The following is a 24,916-nucleotide window of genomic DNA, read 5'->3' as shown; positions in this document are numbered from 1 at the left end:
CTGGTAAACTGAAAGCTCGTATGTACAAGGTTGGATAGATTTTTGCATAGTAAGGGAATTAAGGGTTATGGGGCAAAGGAAAGTAGGTGGAGATGAGTCCATTGCTCGATCGACCGTGATCTTTGTCACCCTTAGGTTCGGACGGTGGTGTTAGTCCAGAGAAGACAGTCTCTGGCCCCTCCAGATGTGTGAAATCTGAGGTGCAGAACTTCCTGTTTGTGTGGATGCCGTGTGATCAGTACCACACAATAACAGACAATAGACCATATGCAATTGAACGATTAACTTTATAATTCTTAATTTAATTGAAGGGTTAGTAAAGTAAAACAAAAAAGGGCCCATTTTAATGAAAGTCTAATGTGCACATTGGAGCTCCCAGTTCCCCTTCCGCTGGTTCTCCATTGATTTCCCCCAGGCTTCGTCACCTCCTAGCCCCACTCCAAGTCCACTCTGTCCTGCTGTCTACCAACCTCTCCTTTCTGGCATCTTCTCCCTTCATCTCTCGCTGAACAAAAGACCCGGATCACCTCGGTCTCTGGCACACAAGAAAAAAACTCTCCCTTCACTGGACGTCGCTCATTCCAAAGCCCCCGTTATCTCTAGCCATAACCCAAACACTGCTGCTACAGAAAAACCATTACATTAACAGTGAAACCTTTCCCAGGGTGTTACACTCTCCCCGCACCAAATTTAGTCATGTCCTCATGACATTGAGATAATTTGCCAGCCCTTCCTGCAAAGCACAAAGTCCAGCCCAGGTGTGAGAGGCTGTGACACATCGGCCAACCTATCTGGTGATCTCCTGATTCTTTGAGACCTCCGTACCCCTCATCTACTTCTTCATGTTCAGACACTATTGGGAATACTTCGGGTCTACCTGGCGAGGCCTCCCCCGGTCGATCACTCGTGCCTCCTGCAACTCGGACTCCTCTGGCCCTTGGCTGAGCCCCGCTTCATCCTTGCAAGGTCCTGCTGAAACCCAGGCTGTCCACAGATAGCCCCTCTCCCCTCCAGAATTCACCTGACTCAATGGAATCTCTCCTTCAGTCAGTGGGGAGTTGGCAAAAGGAGGCATATACCACACCCCCATGTCATCATGCTCCGAATCAGTATCCCACTCAGGGTGGGGGCCGTCTAATCTCTCCTGCTGTTGGTCCTTATGAGGTGTAGGCTCTGGGTCAACCTGCACCTCTTGTCCCGAGGCAGAAGGTGGTTTCCATGGAGAATCTTGCAGGCCCCCATGAGCCTCCTCACTAGAGGGGTGTTGGTCCCCACCAGAACTGAAACACCATCCTTCTCAACGGGGTCCGGACAAACCAGCACCAATGCATCAAGAACCTCAGACACTCGCACATCGGCCTCCGAGAACTCCAGTTTCACTGACAAATAACCATCGTATGGATAATCACCAGCACTAAGACCTCAGATCTCCAGTGCCCTGAACGGTGTCAATGGTAAATGTGTCAGATACCGGTTGTAAGACGAACGGTACAGCAACGTGACCTGCGACCCTGTGTCGAGTATGGCTTCAGCATAAGTACCCCCTATCCATAGCGATACACTGGAGCTTGGCCTCACTAAGCCTTCAGGAATAGGGTCTTTTGCTTTCGAGGGTTCCTTGGTATATTGCTGGGAACGTGTTTCCCCCAAAACACCAGGCCATTCCTTCACTGGGTCTCCTCTAAGTTTCCCGACCTCTCTCTCTGCTTAGGTACCCGGGGCTCACTCCCTGAGGGGCTTCCCACCGCTCACACTCCCACCTGAAATGCCCCACTTCACCACAGTTATAACAGACAATACCCACCATATAATAACCATATAACAATTACAGCACGGAAACAGGCCATCTCAGCCCTTCTAGTCCATGCTAAACTCTTACTCTCACCTAGTCCCACTGACCTGCACTCAGCCCATAACCCTGCATTCCTTTCCTGTCCATATAGCTGTCCTATTTAACTTTAAATGACAACATCGAACCCGCCTCAACCACTTCTGCTGGAAGCTCGTTCCACACAGCTACCACTCTCTGAGTAAAGAAGTTCCCCCTCATGTTAGCCCTAAGCTTTTGCCCCCTAACTCTCAACTCATGTCCTCTTGTTTGAATCTCCCCTACTCTCAATGGAAAAAGCCTATCCACGTCAACTCTATCTATCTCCCTCATAATTTTAAATACCTCTATCAAGTCCCCCCTCAACCTTCTACGCTCCAAAGAATAAAGACCCAACTTGTTCAATCTTTCTCTTGTAACTTAGGTGCTGAAACCCAGGCAACATTCTAGTAAATCTTCTCTGTACTCTCTCAATTTTGTTGACATCTTACCTATAAGTCAGTGACCAGAACTGTACGCAATACTCCAAATTTGGCCTTACCAATGCCTTGTACAATTTTAACATTACATCCCAACTCCTATGCTCAATGCTCTGATTTATAAAGGCCAGCATACCAAAAGCTTTCTTCACCACCCTATCCACGTGAGATTCCACCTTCAGGAAACTATGCACCATTATTCCTAGATCCCTCTGTTCTACTGCATTCCTCAATGCCCTATCATTTACCATGTATGTCCTATTTTGATTAGTCCTACCAAAATGTAGCACCTCACATTTATCAGCATTAAACTCCATCTGCCATCTTTCAGCCCACTCTTCTAACTGGCCTAAATCTCTCTGCAAGCTTTGAAAGCCTGCTTCATTATCCACACCACTTATCTTAATATCATCTGCATACTTACTAATCCAATTTATCACCCCATCATCCAGATCATTAATGTATATGACAAACAACATTAGACCCAGTACAGATCCCTGACGCACACCACTAGTCACCGGGCTCCAATCTGACAAACAGTTATCCACCACCACTCTCTGGCATCTCCCATCCACCCACCGCTGAATCCATTTTACTTCTTCCATACTAATGCCTAACAATTGAACCTTCCTAACTAACCTTCCGTGTGGAACCTTGTCAGAGGCCTTACTGAAGTCCATATGGACAACATCCACTGCTTTACCCTCGTCAAATTTCCTAGTAACCTCTTCAAACAATTCAATAAAATTTCCCAAATATGACCTTCCAGACACTTCCACACCACTCCCCTCCTCGTGGAACCCCGGCCACCAGCAGCCCTCTGCGTAGTTCGTCCCCTTAGGGGTCCGCCTGTCTATCAGTCCCATCATACAAAGGGAGGGGGGTGCATTTTACCAGACAGTCGGAGACCCCAAGTGATCAGATCCTGGGACTGGGAGCCCATTGCTATTTGGTCCACTCTTAGCTGATCCACCTCAATCACCTGAATGACTCCTCTGCACCGCGAGCAATTTAGCCGCCTCTCTAGCCAAAAGATGTAGGCAGAAAGCTTCTCCCCCTTCTCCTGACACATGTTCTAAAACTCCATCATGAGCTCCATTGGACTTCCTGGTGTGCCAAATACATTTTCCAGTGCTCCCATGTAATTGGCAGCCTTGGCTAGCGGGTACCAGGACATCACGGATCTCAGTGCCCCGCCCCTCAAACTCTCAACCAATCTCTGTCACTTTACATCATCAGACCACTGCCACTCATACTCCTCTTCCTCCTCGGGGGTGGGCGTTATTGTAGAGAATATTCTTAGCTTCCAATGACCAGGACCCTCTGCCTGTGCACTGGGCCATTTATTCACGAGAGAGGTAAGGGCTGATACGAGCTCAGAACTCTCACTCTTCACTGGAGCATGGGGACTAATTAGACATTCCTAATCCGACCACTCCTTCCCCTCCCTCCTCAGAAACGAGAGCACCCAGTCATTGAAGTCTCTGCCCCCAGCTACCGGAGACTCAACTTGCGATTCGGCCCGCTCCGCTACACTGTCCTTCTCCCAGAAAGTGTGGACGGTCCATGGCCCTCCTCTCCCGGGCCCCCAATCGTACCAGGTAGCTCCACGGCCGTTACGTCAGCACGAGTTGGAACTAAAATGAGGCCTGTGCCCGCCATTTTATCAAATCTCTGCCCCACGATCATAACTTTACCAACAGCTTTAACGGTACTTAAAAGTCAAATTAACAATTCATCCAGAGTATGAATATCTACCCTACTCAACACGCACACTTTAGTTACCAGTAACCCTGTGGATGAACACCACTGCTCCACCCCAGCAGCATCCATACCAGCACAGAGTTAAACACACAACCCACCAGTTCAATGCTCAGGGCAATCACACAGCATCCCACGAAATCAATCCTGGATGAGCCCCCATAATTATAACCCTCAGCTTCGGCCGGCGGCATTAGTCTAGGGAAGGCAGTCCCTGGCCCCACCAAACATGTGAAATCTGAGGTGCAAAACCTCCTGTTTGTGTGGATGCTGTGTGATCGGTTCCTCTTTACAAATCTGTACCATGTAATAACAGACAGTACACTATATGCAATTAGACGATATAGCTTTATAACTCTCAATTTGACTAAAGAGTTAGTAAAGAAAAACAAAAAGAAAAGGGCCCAGTTTAATGAAACAGCCTAATGTGCACGTTGGAGCTCACGGGTTTCCTTCCGCTGGTCCTCCACCAATTCCACCCCCGCCCCCTGGGCTTCATCGACTCCCGGGCCCACTCCAAGTCTACTTGTCCTGATGTCTATGACCTCTCCTTTCTGGCATCTTCTCTCTCCATCTGTTGCTGAACAAAAGACTCAGATCACCTCAGTCTCAGGAACACAAAAAGAAAAAAACATTCCCTTCACTGGACGTCGCTCATTCCAAAGCTCTCGTTATCTCTAGCTATAACCCAAACACTGCTTCTACAGAAAAACCATTACATTAGACAGATATAGTCCAAGTGAGAAGAAATTTTCAAAGGGAAGAAGGACACTACCGTGGCTGACAAGTGAAGTCAGAGCCAAAGTAAAAGCAAAAGAGAGGGCATACAAGGAAACCAAAGCTAGTGGGAAGATGGAGGATTGGGAAGCTTTTAAAAACTTGCAGAAGGAAACTAAGAAGGTCATTGGGAAGGAAGAGATGAATTATGAAAGGAAGCTGGCGTCTAATATCAAAGAAGACAGGAAAAGCTTTTTTGAGTATATAAAGGGTAAAAGGTAAAGCGTAGATATAGGACCAATAGAAAATGACGCTGGAGATATTGTAGTGAGAGATGCAAAGATAGCAGAGGAACTGAATGCGTATTTTCCATCAGTTTTCACAGTGGAAGATATCTGCAGTCTATTGGATATTCAAGAGTGTCAGCGAAATGAAGTTTGTGCAGTGAAAATTGCAACTGAGAAGGTGCTGAGGAAGCTTAATGGTCTGAGGGTGGATAAATCTCCTGGACCTGATGGCATGTACCCTCGGGTTCTGAAGGAAGTAGCTGGAGAGATTGCGGAGGCATTAACAATGACCTCCAAGAATCGATAGATTCTGCCATTGTACCGGATGACTGGAAAATTGCAAATGTTACTCCACTATTTAAGAAGGGTGGGAGGCAGCAGAAAGGGAACTATAGACCTGTTAGCCTGACATCAGTGGTTGGGAAGTTGTTGAAATTGATTGTTGGGGATGAGATTACGGAGTACCTGGAGGCACACGACAAGATAGGCCAAAGTCAGCATGGTTTCCTGAAAGGAAAATCCTGCCTGACTAACCTACTTCAATTTGTTGAGGAAATTACAAGCAGGGTAGACAAAGAAGATGCAGTAGACATAGTGTACTTGGATTTTCAGAAGGCCTTTGACAAGGTGCTGCACATGAGGCTGCTTAGCAAGATAAGAGACCATGGAATTACAGGGGAGTTACTACGCAAGTGGAGCATTGGCTGATCGGTAGAAAACAGAGAGCGGGAATAAAGGGATCCTATTCTGGCTGGCTGCCAGTTACCAGTGGGGTTCCACAGAGGTCCGTGTTGGGACCGCTGCTTTTTATGATGTATGTCAGTGATTTGGACTATGGGAAAAATGAATTTGTGGCTAAATAGGCCAATGATATAATGATGGGTGGAGGAGTAGGTAGTGTTGAGGAAACAGAGAGCCTGCAGAGAGACTTAGGGGAATGGGCAAAAAAGTGGCAAATGAAATACAATGTTGGAAAATATACGGTCATGCTCTTTGGTGGAAGAAATAAATGGGCAGACTATTATTTAGATGGGGAGAGAATTCAAAATGCAGAGATACAAAGGGTCTTGGGATTCCTTGTGCAAGATCCCCTAAAGGTTAACTTCCAAGTTGAGTCAGTGGTGAAGAAGGCAAATGCAATGTTGGCATTCATTTCTAGAGGTGTAGAATATAAGAGCAGGGATATGATGTTGAGGCTCTATAAGGCACCTGTGAGACCATACTTGGAGTATTGTGTGCAGTTTTGGGCTCCTTATTTTAGAAAGGATATACCGACATTGGAGAGGGTTCAGAGAAGATTCACGAGAATGATTCCAGGAATGAAAGGGTTACTGTATGAGGAACGTCTGGCAGCTCTTGGGCTGTATTCCCTGGAGTTCAGGAGAATGAGGGGGGGTCTCATAGAAACATTCTGAATGCTAAAAGGCCTCAACAGATTAGATATGGCAAAGTTATTTCACATGGTAGGGGGAGTCCAGGACAAGAGGGCATGACTTCAGGATTGAAGGATGTCCATTCAGAACAGGGATGTGGAGAAATTACTTTAGTCAGAGGGTGGTAAATATGTGGAATTTGTTGCCACGAGCAGCTGTGGAGGCCAAGTCATGGGGTGTATTTAAGGCAGAGATAGATAGGTTCTTGATTAGCCAGGGCATCAAAGGGTATGGGGAGAAAGCAGGGGAGTGGGGGTGACTGGAAGAATTAGATCAGCCCATGATTGAATGGCCAAGTAGACTCGATGGGCCGAGTGGCCTACTTCTGCTTCTATATCTTATGGTCTTGTGGAAGCCTTTTCCAGGGTGTTACATCTTATTGAATGGCGGGGCTGGCTCAATGGGCCAGATGGCCTAATCCTGCTCCTATTTCTTAAGTTCTTACGTAAAAGCTTTCTTTCTAGTCCTGTCTACCTGTGATACCACTTGCCCACAAATTATGGACTAGTACTCCCAGAACCCTTTGTTCTGCCACACTCCTCAGTGCCCTACCATTCACTGTGAAAGACCTACCCTGGTTGGTCTTGTTGAAGTGCAAAACCTCGTACTTGTCTGTATTAAATCCCATCTGCCATTTTTCAGCCCATTTTCCAGCTGATCTTGATCCCGCTGTAAGCTGTGATAGCCTTCCTCACTGTTCACTACCTCCCCAGTCTTGGTGCCACCCACAAATTTGCTGATCCAGTTAACCACATTTTCATCCAGATCACTAATATAGATGCCAAACAACACAGAACCGGGCACGGTCCCTGTGGCACACCAAAGCTCCCTATGGAGAAGGTCAACCAAGTGATTCGATTTACTGAAATGCAGTCCGGGTGTGAAATAGTAGGCATCCCTTCCATTAGTGTAGTTATGGTTTAGTGTGTTGGGACCTTTGGTCTACAGGTTATATGCTGATGGTAACTGGGCAGGGATTTCTCCAAACAAGCCTGGTTGAAATCCACGACTATGATTTGAACTGCGTCCGAGAACTGTTTCTTGTTTGGGGACGGTATCACATAGTATCTCAAGCGTTTGATTGTAGTTGACCACTGGTGGCATGTGAACTCTGGTGAGGATGCTGGGTGCCAACTCCCTAGCTGAGAAGAATGGATGACATTTGATTGTCAGGTGTTCAAGGTCGGAGGAAATCTTGATTATGACTGGCTCGTGGTTAGCACAGACATGATGGGCCAAAAGGACTCTTCCAAACACAAGTTGTATTTACCTTTCTTTCTTTCTTTTTCAAACTTTTTTATTGAGTTTCAAATTAATAAACATAACAATGATAATGATACAAAGAGATCGGGATTACATTAATAACGGTTAATGTATACAGACACAAACTCCGAGTAACATATTTATTTAAGCCTCCCAATCTCTTAATAACTGAACATGAAAAAGATTTTAAAAAAAGCTTTTACCCCCTACACTGAAAAAAACAAAACAAAGACTGGGCTGCCATATTTCATCGGTTAAAATCATTATTTGTCATTAACTCTGCTCCTCTATACACAAACAAAAAGTTATTGAAAAGGATCCAGAAAAAGGTCAGCTTGCATCATATGAAAATGTTGAATAAATGGCCTCCAAGTTTCTTCAAATATAACCGAAGGATCAGTGGTACCACTCCTAATTTTTTCCAAGTTTAAACATGTTATAGTTTGGGAAAACCATTGAAATGTAGTAGGGGGATTAGAATCTTTCTATTTAAATAAAATGGATCTTCTGGCTATTAGTGTAACAAATGCAATCAAATGAAAAAGCTGAAGGGGATAAATGATTGGAGTCCATCACTGGTAATCCAAAAATTGCAGTAATAAGATGAGGTTGTAAATCAATATGCAAAGCTACTGAAATAATATCAAAAATGTTTTTCCAATATTTTTCCAAAAGAGGGCAAGACCAGAATGTATGTGTCAAGGAAGCTACCTCAGAATTACATCTGTCACAGACAGGATTTATATGACCATAAATACGAGCTAACTTATCCTTAGACATGTGGGCCCTATGAACCACCTTAAGTTGTATCAAAGGTGTCTAACTAGCACACATTGAAGAAGTGTTAACTAGTTGGAGAGTTTTCTGCCATTTCTCTATAGGTAAAGATACCTGAAGTTCTCTTTCCCATTCATTCTTAATTTTATCAGAAATACCTAAACGTATTTTCGTAATTAAATCATAAACAATTGCTATTAAACTCTTCTGATAGGGGTTTAAACCTAACGTGTTTTCTGTAATTTCAGTTTGATGTGATATCGGAAAAGTAGGTAAAATAACATTCAAAAAGTTTCTAATCTGTAAGTATCTGAAAAAATATGATCTAGGCAAATTATATTTATTAGACAACTGTTCAAAGGACATGAGACAATTATCCATGAATAAATCACGAGAACATATTATTCCCTTCGTTTTCCATAAAAGAAAAGCTTGAGCAGTTCTGGATGGTCGGAAGAAAAAATTGGATATAATAGGACTTGATGGGATAAATTTATTCAATCCAAAAAATTTACGAAATTGAAACCATATTTGTATTGTAAGTTTAATTATTGGATTAATTGTTTGTTTATTCAGTTTAGTAAGTGCAAAGGGAAGCGAAGCCCCTAAAATAGAAGCCATTGAGAACCCCTGTACAGACTCTCACTCGAGGTTCACCCATCATGGACATTGAATTTCATCCAAATCTTGTGTCCAGAACATTAGACATTGAATACTAATTGCCCAATAATAGAATCAAAACTTCGGCAATGCCAAACTGCTAACCTTTTTTGATTTCTGTGACTATTTCTTACTTAATCAGGTTTTTATTCTGCTATATATATGAAGAAATTTTAGAATCAATAATATCAAAAAAGGATTTAGAGATAAGGATTGGTACCGCCTGAAATAGATACAGAAATTTAGGTAAAATAATCATCTTAATAGCATTGATTCGGTCAATCAATGATTGGGACAATGGGGACCATTTAGTAACCAGTTGTTTAACATGATGAATTAAGGGTAAAAAGTTAACTTTAAATAGATCCTTATGCTTCTTAGTAATTTTAACACCCAAATAAGTAAAATAATCAGTAACCAGTCTAAATGGTGATTGTCTATAGATTGGAACTTGCATATTTAATGGAAAAAGCTCACTCTTATTTATATTCAATTTATAACCAGAAAAACTACTAAACTGAGCAAGTAGTAATATTACTGCAGGGATGGATTTCTCTGGATTAGAGATATATAGTAACAGGTCATCTGCATATGATACCTTATGCGTCTCATTCCCATGAATAATGCCAAATAGATTGGGTGAATCACGAAGAGCGATTGCCAAGGGCTCCAAGGCAATGTCAAGTAGTAAAGGGCATAAAGGACAGCCCTGTCTAGAACCTCGAAAAAGCCTAAAAAAGGGGGATCTCTGATTATTAGTAAGTACAGAAGCCAAAGGTATATGATATGTCAATTTAATCCAAGATACGAATTTTGGGCTAAAATTAAATTTCTCAAGGATATTAAATAAATATTCCCATTCGAATCTATCAAATGCCTTCTCAGCGTCAAGCGAAATAACACATTCTGGAGTCTTAGATGAAGAAGTATATGTTCATCAACCTCCTAACATTAAAATACAGATAACGATATGTAATAAATCCTGTCTGGTTGTCAGAGACAATTTGTAGCAATACATTTTCCAATCTAATTGCTAATGTTTTGGAAAAAATTTTGGAGTCCACATTTAACAAGGATATAGGTCTATATGATGCACATTCAGTTGCGTCTTTATCTTCTTTAGGAATTAAAGAAATAGATGCTTCATAAAAGGATTATGGTAATTTACCTACAAAGAAGGCATCCTTAAAAATTCTACATAAGCAAGGAGAAAGTAGACTTGAAAATGATTTTAAAAATTCTACTGTATATCCATCCAGGCCCGGTGCTTTACCAGAATTCATCAAGGAAATTGCTTTCTTTATTTCTTCTTCCATAATGGGTGCATTTAATGTTAAACATTCATTAAGTGGTAATTTCAGAATATTCAATTTTCTTAAAAATTCATGTATTTTCATGTATATAGAATCATCAGAAAATTCTGATTGGTATAAAGAGGTATAGAATTCTTAAAAAGATTTATTAATTTCATCGTGGTCAACTGTCAAAGTACCATCCTGTTTACGAACTTTAATAACCTGACATTTAGCTGAAGCAGCTTTCAATTGGTTGGCCAGTAATTTACCTGATTTATCACTATGTATATAAAATTGACTCTTAGTTTTAAATAATTGATTTTCAATCCGGGATGTTAATAACAAACTGTGTTGCATCTGAAGTTCAGCTCCCTTTTGGTAAAGCTCCAAATTAGGAGCAGCAGAATATTTTTTATCAATTTCTTTAATCTTATCAACCAATGTATGTATTTCATTATTAATTCGTTTTTTCTATTCAGCAGAATATGAAATAATTTGCCCACAGATATATAGTTTAAAAGTGTCCCATAATATCCCACTGAAACAACCCTTAGGCAAGCTGGAAATAGCAGAACTGGTTGGAACTTTCTTTGATAGAGCTCGGACATCACCAGTTTAAAAAGCGATCTTTCTCGCATTACCTCAGGACTGTAATCTTCGACCAAACGAAACTTGAGGTCTCCATGTTCAATAACCCCTTTCCGATGGGCAATTAGAATTAAATGCTCCTTGCTATGCACGTAGTGGAATCGAGGTATAATAGGTCGAGGTTTCAGTTCTTTAGGGGGGTTTGCTCTTAGAGACCGGAGGGGGTGAGTAAGTATAGGGGAAGTAGAAAAAACTTCAGAGCTGAACACGTCCATTAAAGATTGAGAAAAAAATTTAGTAAAGTCGCCACTCTCAACGTCTTCACGGAGTCCTATTATTCACAAATTCTGTCTACGACTGCGATTTTCCAGGTTGATAATCTTAATTTTACCCTGTTCAAGTGTTTGAGTGGTCGAAGTTAATTTCTTTTTCAACAAATCCAGCTTGCGGTCTCTCTGTCTACCAGCTTCATCGAGTTCAGAAACTTGCCATTGTTGTTTTTCACTCTCCCGCTTAAGTGCTCCCAGTCTTCTTTCGATCTCCTTTAACAATACTTCCAAATTATAAAATCTTGTATCGAATTTATCATCCAGGAGCTTTGACATAGCTTCCAAAGTGAGTTGAGACTTAAGCTGTTCAGAGTCACCTTCTCTCCTGCCATTTCCAATACCAGCTTCCTTGCCTTCGGCTAATGCCTTTTTCCCTCTGGTACTCATTTCTAGCGATTAAAAATCAAAGTTCAAGCATATAAAAGTGTTCTAAACACTTGAATATAGATAGTAAAAGGGTGGTAAAAAGATTGGAAAATGAGAGGAGCAAAGCCAAAATGTGACTTACTCCATCTAGTGCCCCAAGAGAATCGTCCTGTTTACCTTTGTTAAGGGTCTCTGCCTCACACTGGGTCAGGCACGTAACACCAGACCCACACCCTCCTCCAATCATTGTTACTTTGTTGGAGTTTGACTTTTTACTGATTGGATAACTTTCTACAGTTCAATTAGCCCTCTCTCATTGAGTGATGGACTCTAGTGTCCAGGAACCAATTGCTGTATTTGATGAGGACAAAAAGAGGGCAGTATTGGGTCAAGAAAATGTGGACATGCCCAGTGGATGGGCAGAGAGGTGGCAGATGAAGTTTAGTGTTGGTAAGAATGCAGAATCAGAATCAGAATAAGGTTTATTATCAATTATATATGCTGTGAAACTTGTTGTTTTGTAGTAAGAAGTAAGTTGAAAAAGTGGAAGTAAACCCCCTCTATGTTTCTATGTTGGAAACATAGAACATAGAAATTTACAGCACATTACTGGCCTTTCGGCCCACAATGTTGTACGGACCATGCAACCTACTCTAGAAGCTGCTTAGAATTTCCCTACCACATAACCCTCTATTTTTCTAAGCTCCATGTACCCATCTAAGAGTCTCTTAAAAGACCCTATTGTATCTGCCTCGACCACCTTCGCTGGCAGTGCATTCCATGCACTCACCACTCTCTGTGTGAAAAACTTACCTCTGACGTCCCCCTTGTACCTACTTCCAAGCACCTTAAAACTGTGCCCTCATGTGTTAGCCAATTCACCTCTCATCCTCTGTCACTCCAAGGAGAAAAGGTCAAGTTCACTAAACCTATTCTCATAAGGCATGCTCCCCAATCCAGGTAACATCCTTGTAAATCTCCTCTGCACTCTCTCTATAGCATCCACATCCTTCCTGTAGTGAGTGACCAGAACTGAGCACAGTACTCCGAGTGGGGTCTGACCAGGGTCCTATATACCTGTAACGTTACCTCTCGGCTCTTGAACTCAATCCCATGGTTGATGAAGGTCAACACACCATAGACCTTCTTAACAACAGTGTCAACCTGTTAACAACACTGTCACTACAGTTGCCCTGTAGTGAGGTTCCGGTCTGTCTAATTGCCATGGTTATTGTTGACGTTTGTACCTTGGTTCCTGCAGAAGAAGTCCGTGATGAAGGGATTCATCGATATCTCCAAGATCAAGTGCGTGGAGATCGTGCTGACTGACATGAGTCTCCCCTGCAGCTACAAGTATCCATTCCAGGTCAGTCCATGTTTGCTGGGACTTTGAGTTCAATGTGTCTTCAGGCTCCTACACAGCCTCCTTGAAAGCAGCAATTAGAAAGTGTGTCCTACTGTACCACACGCCGTGAAAGATGGATCACAGTGCTGGGGGTGATGTATTTTGATAAAAGGAACAATAGTGCGGAGTATTATCTAAATGGGGAGATGGTTCAAACATCAGAGGTGCAGAGGGACTTAAGAGTCCTTGTGCAAGACTCCCAGAAGGTTAATTTACAGGTTGAGTCTGTGGTAAAGAAGGCAAATGCAATGTTGGCATTTATTTCAAGGGGAATTGAATAGAAAAGCAAGGATATAATGCTGAAGCTTTATAAAATACTAGTCAGGCTGCACTTGGAGTATTGTCAACAGTTTTGGGCCCCATATCTCAGAAAGGATGTATTGTCATTGGACAGAGTCCAGATGATGAATTTGGGCATGAAGGGTTTAACATATGAGGGACATTTGGCAGCTTTGGGCCTGTACTCACTGGAATTTAGAAGAATGTGGGTGGATTTCATTGAAGTCTATTGAATGTTGGAAGGACAAGTTAAGGTGGATGTGGAGAGGATGTCTCCTCTGGTGGGATTATCCAGAACCAAAGGGCACAGCCTCAAAATTGAGGGTGAGCTTTCAGAACAGAAGTAAGGGATGAATTTTTTTATTCAAAGAGTGGTGAATCTGTGGAATGATCTGCCACAGACTGCAGTGGAAGCCGAGCCCATGGGTATATTTAAAGCAGAAGTCGATAGTTTCTTGATTAGTCGGGGCGTCAAGGGATATGGTGAGAGTGCAGGTGTATGGGGTTGAGTGGGATCCGGGATCAGCCATGATGGAATGGTGGAGCAGACTTGAAGGGCTAAATGGCCTAATTCTGCTCCTATGTCTTATGGTCTTGTGGTCTAAAGCTTTGGGGAGCACGTGGAAGAATTCATATGATTCACAAAGCACATGCCAGTCAGTAACCTGAAAGCAGCCCTTCAAGGCCTTGATGGCCTCTCGAGACCACTTTGTCTTGGTGGTAGCTAGCTGTTTCTGTACTTTGGGCTTATACAAGAACATGGCTGTGCTCTGATCTCACAAGTGTGGGGAGAGCTGTGGAGCTGTATGCATCTTTAACATTTGCATACAGGAGATCCAGTGTTTTATTTTCTCTTGTATGACACTGGCCAAAGGTGGGTAGTGTTGTTGAGAGAGAAACACAGTTGAAGTCTCCCAATACTGCACTGAACACATTGGGTGTTGAGTCTGGAGTCTTGTGACGGTAGTGGGTATGAGGACTGTCGGGAAGGCAGAATGAGACAACGAGCAATATGGCATGGCTGAACTCACACGGTAGATAATACAGACACAAACTCACAGCAAGCAGTTCGATGTCTGGACAGCAGATTATTCCTTCATGGAAATGTGACTTAATAAACTGATTCTAGGGATGAGCGACTTTAGTTCTGTGAATGGACTGGAGAAGTTAGAGTTCCCCTTGGAACAGAGGGGACGGGAGTGGACGGACGGAGGGGACGGGAGTGGATTGATGGAGGGGACGGGAGTGGACAGACAGAGGGTACGGGAGTGGATTGACGGAGGGGACGGGAGTAGATTGACGGAGGGGACGGGAATGGACAGAGGGGATGGGAGTGGATGGACTGAGGGGACGGGAGTTGACGGATGGAGGGGACAGGAGTTGACAGACGGAGGGGACGGGAGAGGACGAACGGAGGGGACGGGAGTGGATTGGACAGAGGGGACTGGAGTAGATGGACAGAAAGGATGGGAGTGGACGGATGGAGGGAACGGGAGTGGACAGAGAGGACAGGAGTAGATGGACAGAGTGGATGGGAGTGGACTGACGGAGGGAACAGGAGTGGACAGAGGGGATGGGAGTGGACGGACGGATGGGATGGGAGTGGATTGGACAGAGGGGATGGGAGTGGACGGACAGAGGGAATGGGAGTGGATGGAGGGGATGGGAGTGGATTGGACTGAGGGGATGGGAGTGGACGGACGGAGGGGACGGGAGTGGACAGATGGAGGGGACGGGAGTGGACGGACGGAGGGGACGGGAGTGGATTCGACAAAGGGGGTGGGAGTGGGTTGACGGAGGGGACGGGAGTGGACGGATGGAGGGAATGGGAGTGGACAGACGGAGGGGATGGGAGTGGATTGGACGGAGGGGATGGGAGTGGACGGACGGAGGGGACGAGAGTGGACGGACGGAGGGGACGGGAGTGGATTCGACAAAGGGGGTGGGAGTGGGTTGACGGAGGGGACGGGAGTGGACGGATGGAGGGAATGGGAGTGGACAGACGGAGGGGATGGGAGTGGATTGGACGGAGGGGATGGGAGTGGACGGACGGAGGGGACGAGAGTGGACGGACGGAGGGGACGGGAGTGGACGGACGGAGGGGATGGGAGTGGATGGACGGAGGGGATGGGAGTGGACGGATGGAGAGGACGGGAGTGGACGGACGAAGGGGACGGGAGTGGATGGACGGAGGGGACGGGAGTGGATTCGACAGGGTGGATGGGAGTGGGTTGACGGAGGGGATGGGAGTGGGTTGACGGAGGGGACGGGAGTGGACAGACGGAGGGGATGGGAGTGGACGGAGGGGATGAGAGTGGATGGATGGAGGGGACGGGATTGGATGGACTGAGGGGATAGGAGTGGATGGACGGAGGGGATGGGAATGGACGGACGGAGGGGATGGGAGTGGACGGAGGGGATGAGAGTGGACGGACAGAGGGGATGGGAGTGGACAGACAGAGGGGATGGGAGTGGCTGGTCAGAGGATATATGGTCACAGAGTGTAAAGAATTTTATGTAACTGGAGGCTGACAATCAGAAGCTCCTCCCGCAGCTGAACCTGAAAGAACACCGTTACCGGCAGACGTTTACAATGTAAGAGCGATGCAGCTGAAAGTTTGTGCGCCTGCACAAGACTTTTGCAGAAGAATGTTGACCTGGTGTTGATTTGATGTGTTTTTAACTCCCTCCTCTCTCACAGGTTTTCCATGAGAATTATTATCTGTACGTGTTTGCGCCGAGCAAGGAGAGTCGTCAGAAATGGGTCACAGCCCTGAAAGAAGGTGAGGGGAGACTCAGGGTTCAGGAACGGTGAACCCACACACACACCGGCTGTCCCTTTGACCCCCCCCCCATAATTCACTCCTCCCCCCTCACGCTGGGTTGAGGGGCTGCGGAGGCGGAGGGTTAGACCATCAAACATAGGAGCAGGATTCGGCCATTCGGCCCGTCATGTCCTCCATCGTTCCAGCGTGGCTGAATTATTATCCCTCTCAATCCCATTCTCCTGACTTCTCCCGTCACCTTTGAAATCCTGTTTAATCAAGAACCTGGCAACCTCTGCCTTAAATATACCCATTGACTTGGCCTCCACAGCCGTCTATGGCAATGACTTCCACAGATTCACCACCCTCTGGCTAAAGAAACTCCTCCTCGTCTCTGATCTAAATGGCCATCCCTTTATTCTGAGGCTGTTCCCTCTTGTCCTAGACTCCCCCACTACAGGAAACACCCTCTGCACATCCATTTGATCTAGCAACACACATAGGCTTCTGGAGGAACTGAGAAAAGAGCGAACTGTTGACATTTCGGGCTGAGAACCTCCAGGACTGGAAAAAAAAATGATGAGAAGTCGGAGTAAGAAGGTAGGAGGAGGCGAGGAAGAAGGTAGGAGGAGGCGAGGAAGAAGGTAGGAGGAGGCGAGGAAGGAGTACAAGGTGGTAGGTGAGGGGTGGTTGAAGTATAGAGCTGGGAAGTCGATTGGATGGAGAAGGAGGAATCTGATAGGAGAGGACAGAAGACCATGAAGGAAAGGGAAGGGGGAGGAACACTGGAGGGAGTTGGTGGGCAGGTAAGGAGAAGAAGAGCGGGAGGGAAATGCAATGGGGAATGGCGAAGGAGTGGGGTGGCACTACAACAAGTTCATAAATCCAGAAGGTTATCCAGACGAAATATAAGGTGTTGTTCCTCCAACCTGAGTGTGGTCTCATCACGACAGTAGAGGAGGTCGTGGACTGACATATTGGAATGGGAAGTAGAATGGAAATGGTGACCACTGGGAGATCCCACTTTTTCTGGTAGGTGGTCAGCGAAGTGGTCTCCCAGTCTATGTCGGGTCTCACCGATATACAGAAGTCCACACCAGGAGCCACCGGACACAGTATATGACCCCAACAGATTGACAGGTGAAGTGTCAACCTCACCTGGAAGGGTTGTTTGGGGCCCTGAATGGTAGTGAGGGAGGAGGTGTAGGGGCAAGTGTGGCACTTGTTTTGCTTGCAAAGGTAAGTGCCAGGAGAGAGGTCAGTGAGGAGGGACGAATAGACAAGGGAGTCACGTAGTCGCGGAAAGCAGAGACTGGTGGGGGTGGGGGGAGGGAAAGATGTGCTTGGTGGTGGGATCCCGTTGGAGATGGTGGAAGTTTTGGAGAATTATGTGCTGGACACGGCTGGTGGGTGGTAGGTGAGGACAAGAGGAACCCTATTCCTAGTGGGAAGGTGCGAGGATGGGGTGAGGGCAGACGTGCTCAAAATAGAAGAGATACGAGTGACAGCAGCATTGTTGGTGGAGGAAGGAAAACCCTTATCTTTGAAGGAGGACATCTTTGTTCTAGAATGAAAAGCCTCATCGTGAGAGCAGATGCAGTGGAGACGGAGGAACGGAGAGTAGGGGATGCCATTTTTACAAGTGACAGGAAAGCTGTGAGATTCAGTGTGTTTACAATAGACGTCAGTAGATAAACTATCTCCAGAAATAGAGACAGAGAGATCGCGAAAGGGGGAAGCGGGTGTTGGAAATGGACCAGGTAGATTTGAGGGCAGGGTGGAAGCTGGAGGCAAAGTTGATCAAGTCGATGAGCTCAGCATGCGTGCAGGAAGCAGCACCAATGTGGTCATCGATGTAGCGTAGGAAAAGTTGAAGAGTGGTACTGGTGTAGGCTTGGAACATAGACTGTTCCATGTAGCTGACAAACAGGCAGGCACAGCTGGGACCCATGCGAGTGCCCGTGGCTACATGTTTTATTTGAAGGAAGTGGGAGGACCCAGAGGAGAAATGGATCAGTTCAGGGTGAGGATCAGTTCCGCCAGACGGTGGAGAGTGGTGATGGAGGAGAACAGGTTGGGTCTGTTGTCTAAAAAGACACTGAGAGCTTTAAGGCCCTCCTGTTGTGGGATGGAAGTGAATAGCGACTGGGCATCCCTGAAGGTGAGGTGGTGGTGGGTAGGGAACTTAAAAGTCATTGAAAAGGTGCAGAGTGTGTGAAGTGTCATGGATGTAGGTAGCAAGGGACTGAACTGGGGAATAAAACAGAGACTTGGTATGCAGATATGAGTTCAGTGGGGCAGGAACAAGCTGAAACAATGGGTTGACCTGGACAGGCAGGTTTGTGAATCTTAAGTAGGAGGTAGAAATGGGAGGTGCGGGATGAGGGAACTATGAGGTTGCTGGCAGTGGGTGGGAGATTCCCAGAGTCAATACGGTCAGTGATGGAGCGGGCGGCAATGGTCTGGTGCTCCTTCGAGGGTGTGTGAAGGTTATCGCCAGGCCTCAGCAAGGTAGAGGTCAGTACACCAGACTACTACAGCACCCCCTGATCTGCGGGTTTGATGCTGAGGTTAGGATTAGTGAGGAGAGAGTGGAGGGCAGTGCATTCCGAAGGAGTGAGGTTGGAATTGGAGAGGAGTGGTAAAGTTGAGATGGTTGCAACACACACAAGATGCTGGTGAACGCAGCAGGCCAGGCAGCATCTATAGGAAGAGGTACAGTCGACGTTTTGGGCTGAGACCCTTCGTCAGGACTAACTAAAGAAGAGATAATAAGAGATTTGCAAGTGCGAGGGCGAGGGGAAGATCCGAATGATTGTTGGAAACCAGCTATGCCTGCCTTTTTGTTGGCTTTGTGGAACAATCCATGTTCCAAGCCTATACTGGTATCTGTCCCCCACTTTTCCTTTGCTACATCGACGACTGCATTGGTACTGCTTCCTGCATGCATGCTGAGCTCATTGACTTCATTAACTTTGCCTCCAACTTTCATCCTGCCCTCAAGTTTACCTGGTCCATTTCCGACACCTCCCTCCCTTTTCTTAATCCTTCTGTCTCTATCTCTGGAGACCTCTTATCTATTGATGTCTACTATAAGCTTATGGACTGTCACAGCTATCTGGACTATTCCTCTTCCCACCCTATCTCTTGCAAAAATGCCATCCCCTTCTCGCAATTCCTCCGTCTCCGCCACACCTGCTCTCAGGATGAGGCTTTTCATTCCAGGATGAAGGAGATGTTGCCCTTTTTTAAAGAAAGGGGCTTCCCTTCCTCCACCATCAACTCTGCTCTCAAACGCATCTCCCCCATTTCACGCACATCTGCTCCCACCCCATCCTCCCACCACCCCACTAGGAATAGGGTTCCCCTTGTCCTCACCTACCACCCCACCAGCCTCCGGGTCCAACATATAATTCTCCATAACTTCTGCCACCTCCAACGGGATCCCACCACTAAGCACATATTTCCCTCCCCCCCCCCCCCCCGGCTTTCTGCAGGGATCGCTCCCTACGCAACTCCCTTGTCCATTTGTCCCCCCCTCCATCCCTCCTGGCACTTATCCGTGTAAGCGGAACAAGTGCTACACCTGCCCTTATACTTCCTCCCTCACCACCATTCAGGGCCCCAGACAGTCCTTCCAGGTGAGGCGACACTTCACCTGTGAGTCGACTGGGGTGATATACTGCGTCCGGTGCTCCCGATGTGGCCTTCTATATATTGGCGAGACCCGACGCAGACTGGGAGACCATTTCGCTGAACACCTACGCTCTGTCCGCCAGAGAAAGTAGGATCTCCCAGTGGCCACACATTTTAATTCCACATCCCATTCCCATTCTGACATGTCTATCCACGGCCTCCTCTACTGTAAAGATGAAGCCACACTCAGGTTGGAGGAACAACACCTTATATTCCGTCTGGGTAGCCTCCAACCTGATGGCATGAACATTGACTTCTCTAACTTCTGCTAAGGCCCCAACTCCCCCTCGTACCCCGTCTGTTACTTATTTTTATGCACACATTCTTTCTCTCACTCTCCTTTTTCTCCCTCTGTCCCTCTGAATATACCTCTTGCCCATCCTCTGGGTCCCCCCCCCCTGTCTTTCTTACCGGACCTCCTGTCCCATGATCCTCTCGTATCCCCTTTTGCCAATCACCTGTCCAGCTCTTGCCTCCATCCCTCCCCCTCCTGTCTTCTCCTATCATTTTGGATCTCCCCCTCCCCCTCCCACTTTCAAATCCCTTACTAGCTCTTCTTTCAGTTCGTCCTGACGAAAGGTCTTGGCCCGAAACGTCGACTGCACCTCTTCCTAGAGATGCTGCCTGGCCTGCTGTGTTCACCAGCATTTTTTTGTGTGTGTTGCTTGAATTTCCAGCATCTTCAGATTTCCTTGTGTTTGCACCCTGAGATTAGTCTGCTTGCAGGCAGCTGCAAAGCAAGAAACCTGAATAACCCAATAAAAAAGACCAAAATTCACTGTGCAGAGTGAGAGCGAGAAAAGCAACGCACCCCAAAGGATAGCATCCTGAGTCCCAGGTTTTCTCCTGGAGCATCAGAGCAGGCCCCAGCCTCGATCCCCAGCACATCACACCAGTAGGACAGGATCACACAGCAGTCGGCTCAGTTCGTAGCCTGGGTGCCACGAAGAAAGGAATAAATAATCCCGGGAGAGCGAGCGAAATTGGCCCGTACCCTGCCTCCATACCTGACAGTCAGGCTTCCAGTCTATCTGGGCCAATGGCCAATTGTTCAAACACTGGGTAGTGTACTGTTCCAGAACCTGGATCCCAGCACCCCCGATTACATGGGCTGCCCAGCCTGAAGCCGGTTTCAATCTCACCGAACCGGATTGGCACTTGGAGCAACCCAACCTCTCACACGGGTTAGGTGGATGAGCACTGAAACTCTTCCACATTGACTCCTCCCCAAATCACTCACTCCATCTCTGGTGGTGATACCAACTGTGCCAGTGAACCCAGCCGCTCGAACCCCTCACGATGCCCCAGCACGGCTCATCCCCAGAACCAACCTCCTCATGTCTACAGCAATAGTTTACCACAATTTTCTTCAGAAAAGATGTATTTAGTCGAATCTCTTGCCTTATGATTTACCAGTAAGCTGTCACACATCGTCGGTACTGCCAGAAAATGGGGAGGCCTTTACTGCAGGCAGAACATTCTGCCTCAGAGAGTGGAAGGTCAGAGGTTATTGTGAAGACCCAGTACGGAAAGAGCTGGGATCAGAGGGGTGAAGCCGGTTGGTAGAGTCTGAGGAGAGAGGAGGATTGGGATTTTCAAGGAAGGTGGGATGGGAGGAAAATGGAGTCTCCAAGCACTCAAGAGCTGACAGAGGGACCAGAGAGACGTTGGATTGACCATTTCCTGATCTGTCAGGGCATCAAAGGATATGGTGAGAAGGCAGGTGTATGGGGTTGAGTGGGATCCGGATCAGACATGATGGAATGACAGAGCAGACTCATTGGGCTGAATGGCCTAATTCTGCTCCTATGTCTTGTGGTCTTATGGGATTGTGGTGAGGGAACGGGAGACTGGGGTTCCAGTGGCAGCATGTAGGGTCCCTGGATTATGTTGGTCAAGCTCCAGGCTGGCGTCAGAGTTGGAGGTTGCGCAGTAGGTACTTTGAAAATGTCTGGGGTTGTTGCAACCCACATCGATGGCACTGGAGTCCGGGTTCTGAATCTGCTCAGGACCGTTGGAACTGCCAGGGTGGGCAGCAGGGGCCGGTTCTGGGGTCATCTGTGCCTACCGATAGGTTCTGTAGTCTGTAGACGGGCCATCTTCCGATCCTTGCTGGATGCGAGAAGGGCGAAGAACTGGTGATTGAAAGCGGGAATCTGGCAGAGGATGAGGTATCAGACAGGTCCAGTGCAGGAGGCAAGAGAGAGAATCCCAGAGTGAACAGGACAGGGACCACCAGGTACTACGTGGCTGTGGTAGTGGGTCTGGGCAAGCACATGGTTGAAGCGTCAGGGAGCAGCAGGGATCACAGAGGGGGTGCAATTAGACAGGGTTTCACTGAACTCCCGTCGAAGGGAGGACGTGACCTCCTTCAGGGTGGGCAACCCCCGAAGAAACTTTACAATGTAGTAGAATCACAAACATGTAAAAATCTGCAGGTACTGGAACTCCAAGCAACAGACACAAAGTTCTGGAGGAACTCAGCAGGCCAGGCAGCATCTATCGAAAAGAGTAAATAGTCTATGTTTCTGGCTGGAACCCCTCATCAGGACTGCATTCTATCTAGCACCTTCAGTATCCCATAGGTTTCAATAAGAACCCCCCTCATTCTTCTAAACTCCCATGAGTGCAGGCCCAGAGCCATTGAACAGATTGTGGGGATACGGTGAAACAGTGCAAGTGACTGAGGAGAGGTTGTGTTTGGACGAGCAGGGGGACCGGGGTAACTAGCATGGCTTTGCTTAGGAGAGATCCAGTCTCACAGCTTTCTTTGGGGTACCTGAGTGACAAAGATGATAGATGAGGGGAGGATAGTTGACGTCAGCTACATACACTTCAATAAAGCATTTAACATGCTGTCTCATGGGCAGCTGATTGAGAAGATAGATTGTTTTCTCTAAAGCATCGTGGGCTGAGGGGATACTTGTTAGAAATATTTATTTAGTTGTTGAGTGATTACCCCTGCTGGGACATAAGCCACTGACAGCAGCTCAGCAGAGCTCCCTGTCCTGGGCCTGTCCTTTCACATAGTTCCAATGTAGCCCATCTTCTTACTGTATTCTTCCTCTTTCAGCGATGAAGTCTTTGTAGTTGCTGTAGCTCTGGGTTTTTACAGGATGGAGTTGCTAGCCCCGTGCCCATCCCTCCTCCTCTCGCAGTCAGCTTGGGACCGTCCACAATAGAGTTGTATTTCGCAGTACAGCGGTATCCTCCAGAGGTAGCTCTCTATCCTCGGGATAAAATCCAGCAACCGTTCCCCACCCTCAACGTTAAGGGAAGCAGAGAACTCAGCTCACTAGGACCAGTGCGATTCGCTCGGGTTTCTACATTTCTCATGTTCGATCTGTTTTATCTTTCAGAATCAAAGAACAACAACATCTTGACCAACAAATACCATCCCAACTTCTGGGCCGAAGGACACTGGCTCTGCTGTGCTCAACTCGACAAGATGGCCATGGGCTGTCAACTCTACGATCCAAACCGCGACTGTACGTACAACCGACATCCCTCCCGCGCATTGACCCCTTCCCCAATCTCAGCACAGCTCCCTAAAGTGCCACCACATCACTCACCGTGGCAGGCAAACTGCAACGGGATTTGTTTACAGACCCAGCTGGGGAGAGTGTCTGTGACTGTGGGAGGGGATTCAGTAGGTGGGGAGAGTGTCTGTGGACCGTGGGTGGGGACAGTCAGTGGGTGGGGAGAGTGTCTGTGGACCGTGGGTGGGGATTCAGTGGGTGGGGAGGGGAGTCAGTGATGGGGAGAGTGTCTGTGGACTGTGGGGGGGGGGAGTCAGTGGGTGGGGAGAGTGTCTGAGGGCTGTGGGAGGGGATTTAGTGGGTAAGGACACTCAGTGGGTGGGGAGAGTGTATGTGGACTGTGGGAGGGGTACAGGCAGATACAGTGTGTCAAACCTTCCCTCAGAAGGTCACCCATCCCCAAGTGGTGTGTTTGGTCCGGTTTACCTTTGACCTGGCAGTTAAGAAGACCGCTCTTCAACGTACTGCAAATGTGGTCTCATCAACAGCCGGATAAGTGAAGAACAATCTCTTTTCGCTTGTACTCCACCACCCTCTCAATGAAAAGCCTTGTCCACTCTCCTCTCTTGTCAGATTCCTTCTTCTTCCCTTTCCCTTTACACCAAACACCTCCCAGCTTCTTACTTCATCATCCACCCCTACCTGCCTGCCTACCTACCTTCCACCTCACCTGGTCTCACCTGTCATCTGCTGGCTTGTACTTCTCCCCCCACCCCCACCTTCTCATTCTGGCTTCTGCCCCCTTTGTTTCCAGTCCTGATGAAGGGTCTCAGTCTGAAACGTTGACTGTCCACTCAGATACAGTACTGCCCGACCTGCTGAGTTCCTCCAGCATTTTGTGTGTGTTGCTCTGGATTTCCAGCATCGGCAGCTTTTCTCGTATCTGCAGAATCTCTTGTGTCAATGATGTTCTGACATTCCCTTGTGACTTACTGTACACACCTATAGTGCATTGCACACTCAGACAGTTGGGGCCTCTGCACCTCAGAGTGCAGATGATTTGTCGGACAATGTGCAGTGTCCTCACAAATGCATTTGTCTTAACATTGTCCTTTTCTGTCTTTTCCAGCCAAGAAGCCTCTTCCTCCCACTCCTGTCTTGAGCAAGGTAAGTCTGAGGCGTTTTGCCCCCTCCCCGTTTACAGTTATGCCCCTGGTGCTCTATCTTCTGACACAAATGTGCACAAACAGAAAAGCCTATGGACACAGCCCAGTCCATCACGGGTAAAGCCCTCTCCACCATGGGCCACATCTACACAGAGCATTGTCACAGGAAAGCAGCATCCATCATCAGGGACCCCCAGCACCCAGGGCACGCTCTCTTCCCACTGCTGCCATCAGGAAGAAGGTACAGGAGCCTCAGGACCCAACCACCAGGTTCAGGAACAGTTATTACCCCTCAACCATCAGGCTCCTGAGCCAGAGGGGCTAACTTCACTCAACTTCACTT

General features: G+C 46.9%; 1 protein-coding gene across 1 annotated transcript in view; it reads left to right on the top strand.

Moving 5' to 3' along the window:
* The window catches only part of LOC140200990 (tyrosine-protein kinase ITK/TSK-like), a 39,279-nt gene extending 14,641 nt beyond the window's left edge, over positions 1–24,638 (top strand). Inside the window, exons 2-6 of the mRNA XM_072264627.1 lie at positions 13,045–13,149; positions 16,169–16,250; positions 23,288–23,416; positions 24,537–24,574; positions 24,612–24,638. Coding sequence (XP_072120728.1) covers positions 13,045–13,149; positions 16,169–16,250; positions 23,288–23,416; positions 24,537–24,574; positions 24,612–24,638 — 381 coding nt within the window. The remainder of the gene's footprint in view (positions 1–13,044; positions 13,150–16,168; positions 16,251–23,287; positions 23,417–24,536; positions 24,575–24,611) is intronic.
* Positions 24,639–24,916: the final 278 nt, after the last annotated feature.

Source organism: Mobula birostris, chromosome 7 (genome assembly GCF_030028105.1).
Source record: "Mobula birostris isolate sMobBir1 chromosome 7, sMobBir1.hap1, whole genome shotgun sequence".
Lineage (NCBI taxonomy): Eukaryota > Metazoa > Chordata > Chondrichthyes > Myliobatiformes > Myliobatidae > Mobula > Mobula birostris.
The sequence above is the reverse complement of the archived record's forward strand: the minus strand, read 5'-3'. Positions and strand labels throughout refer to the sequence as shown.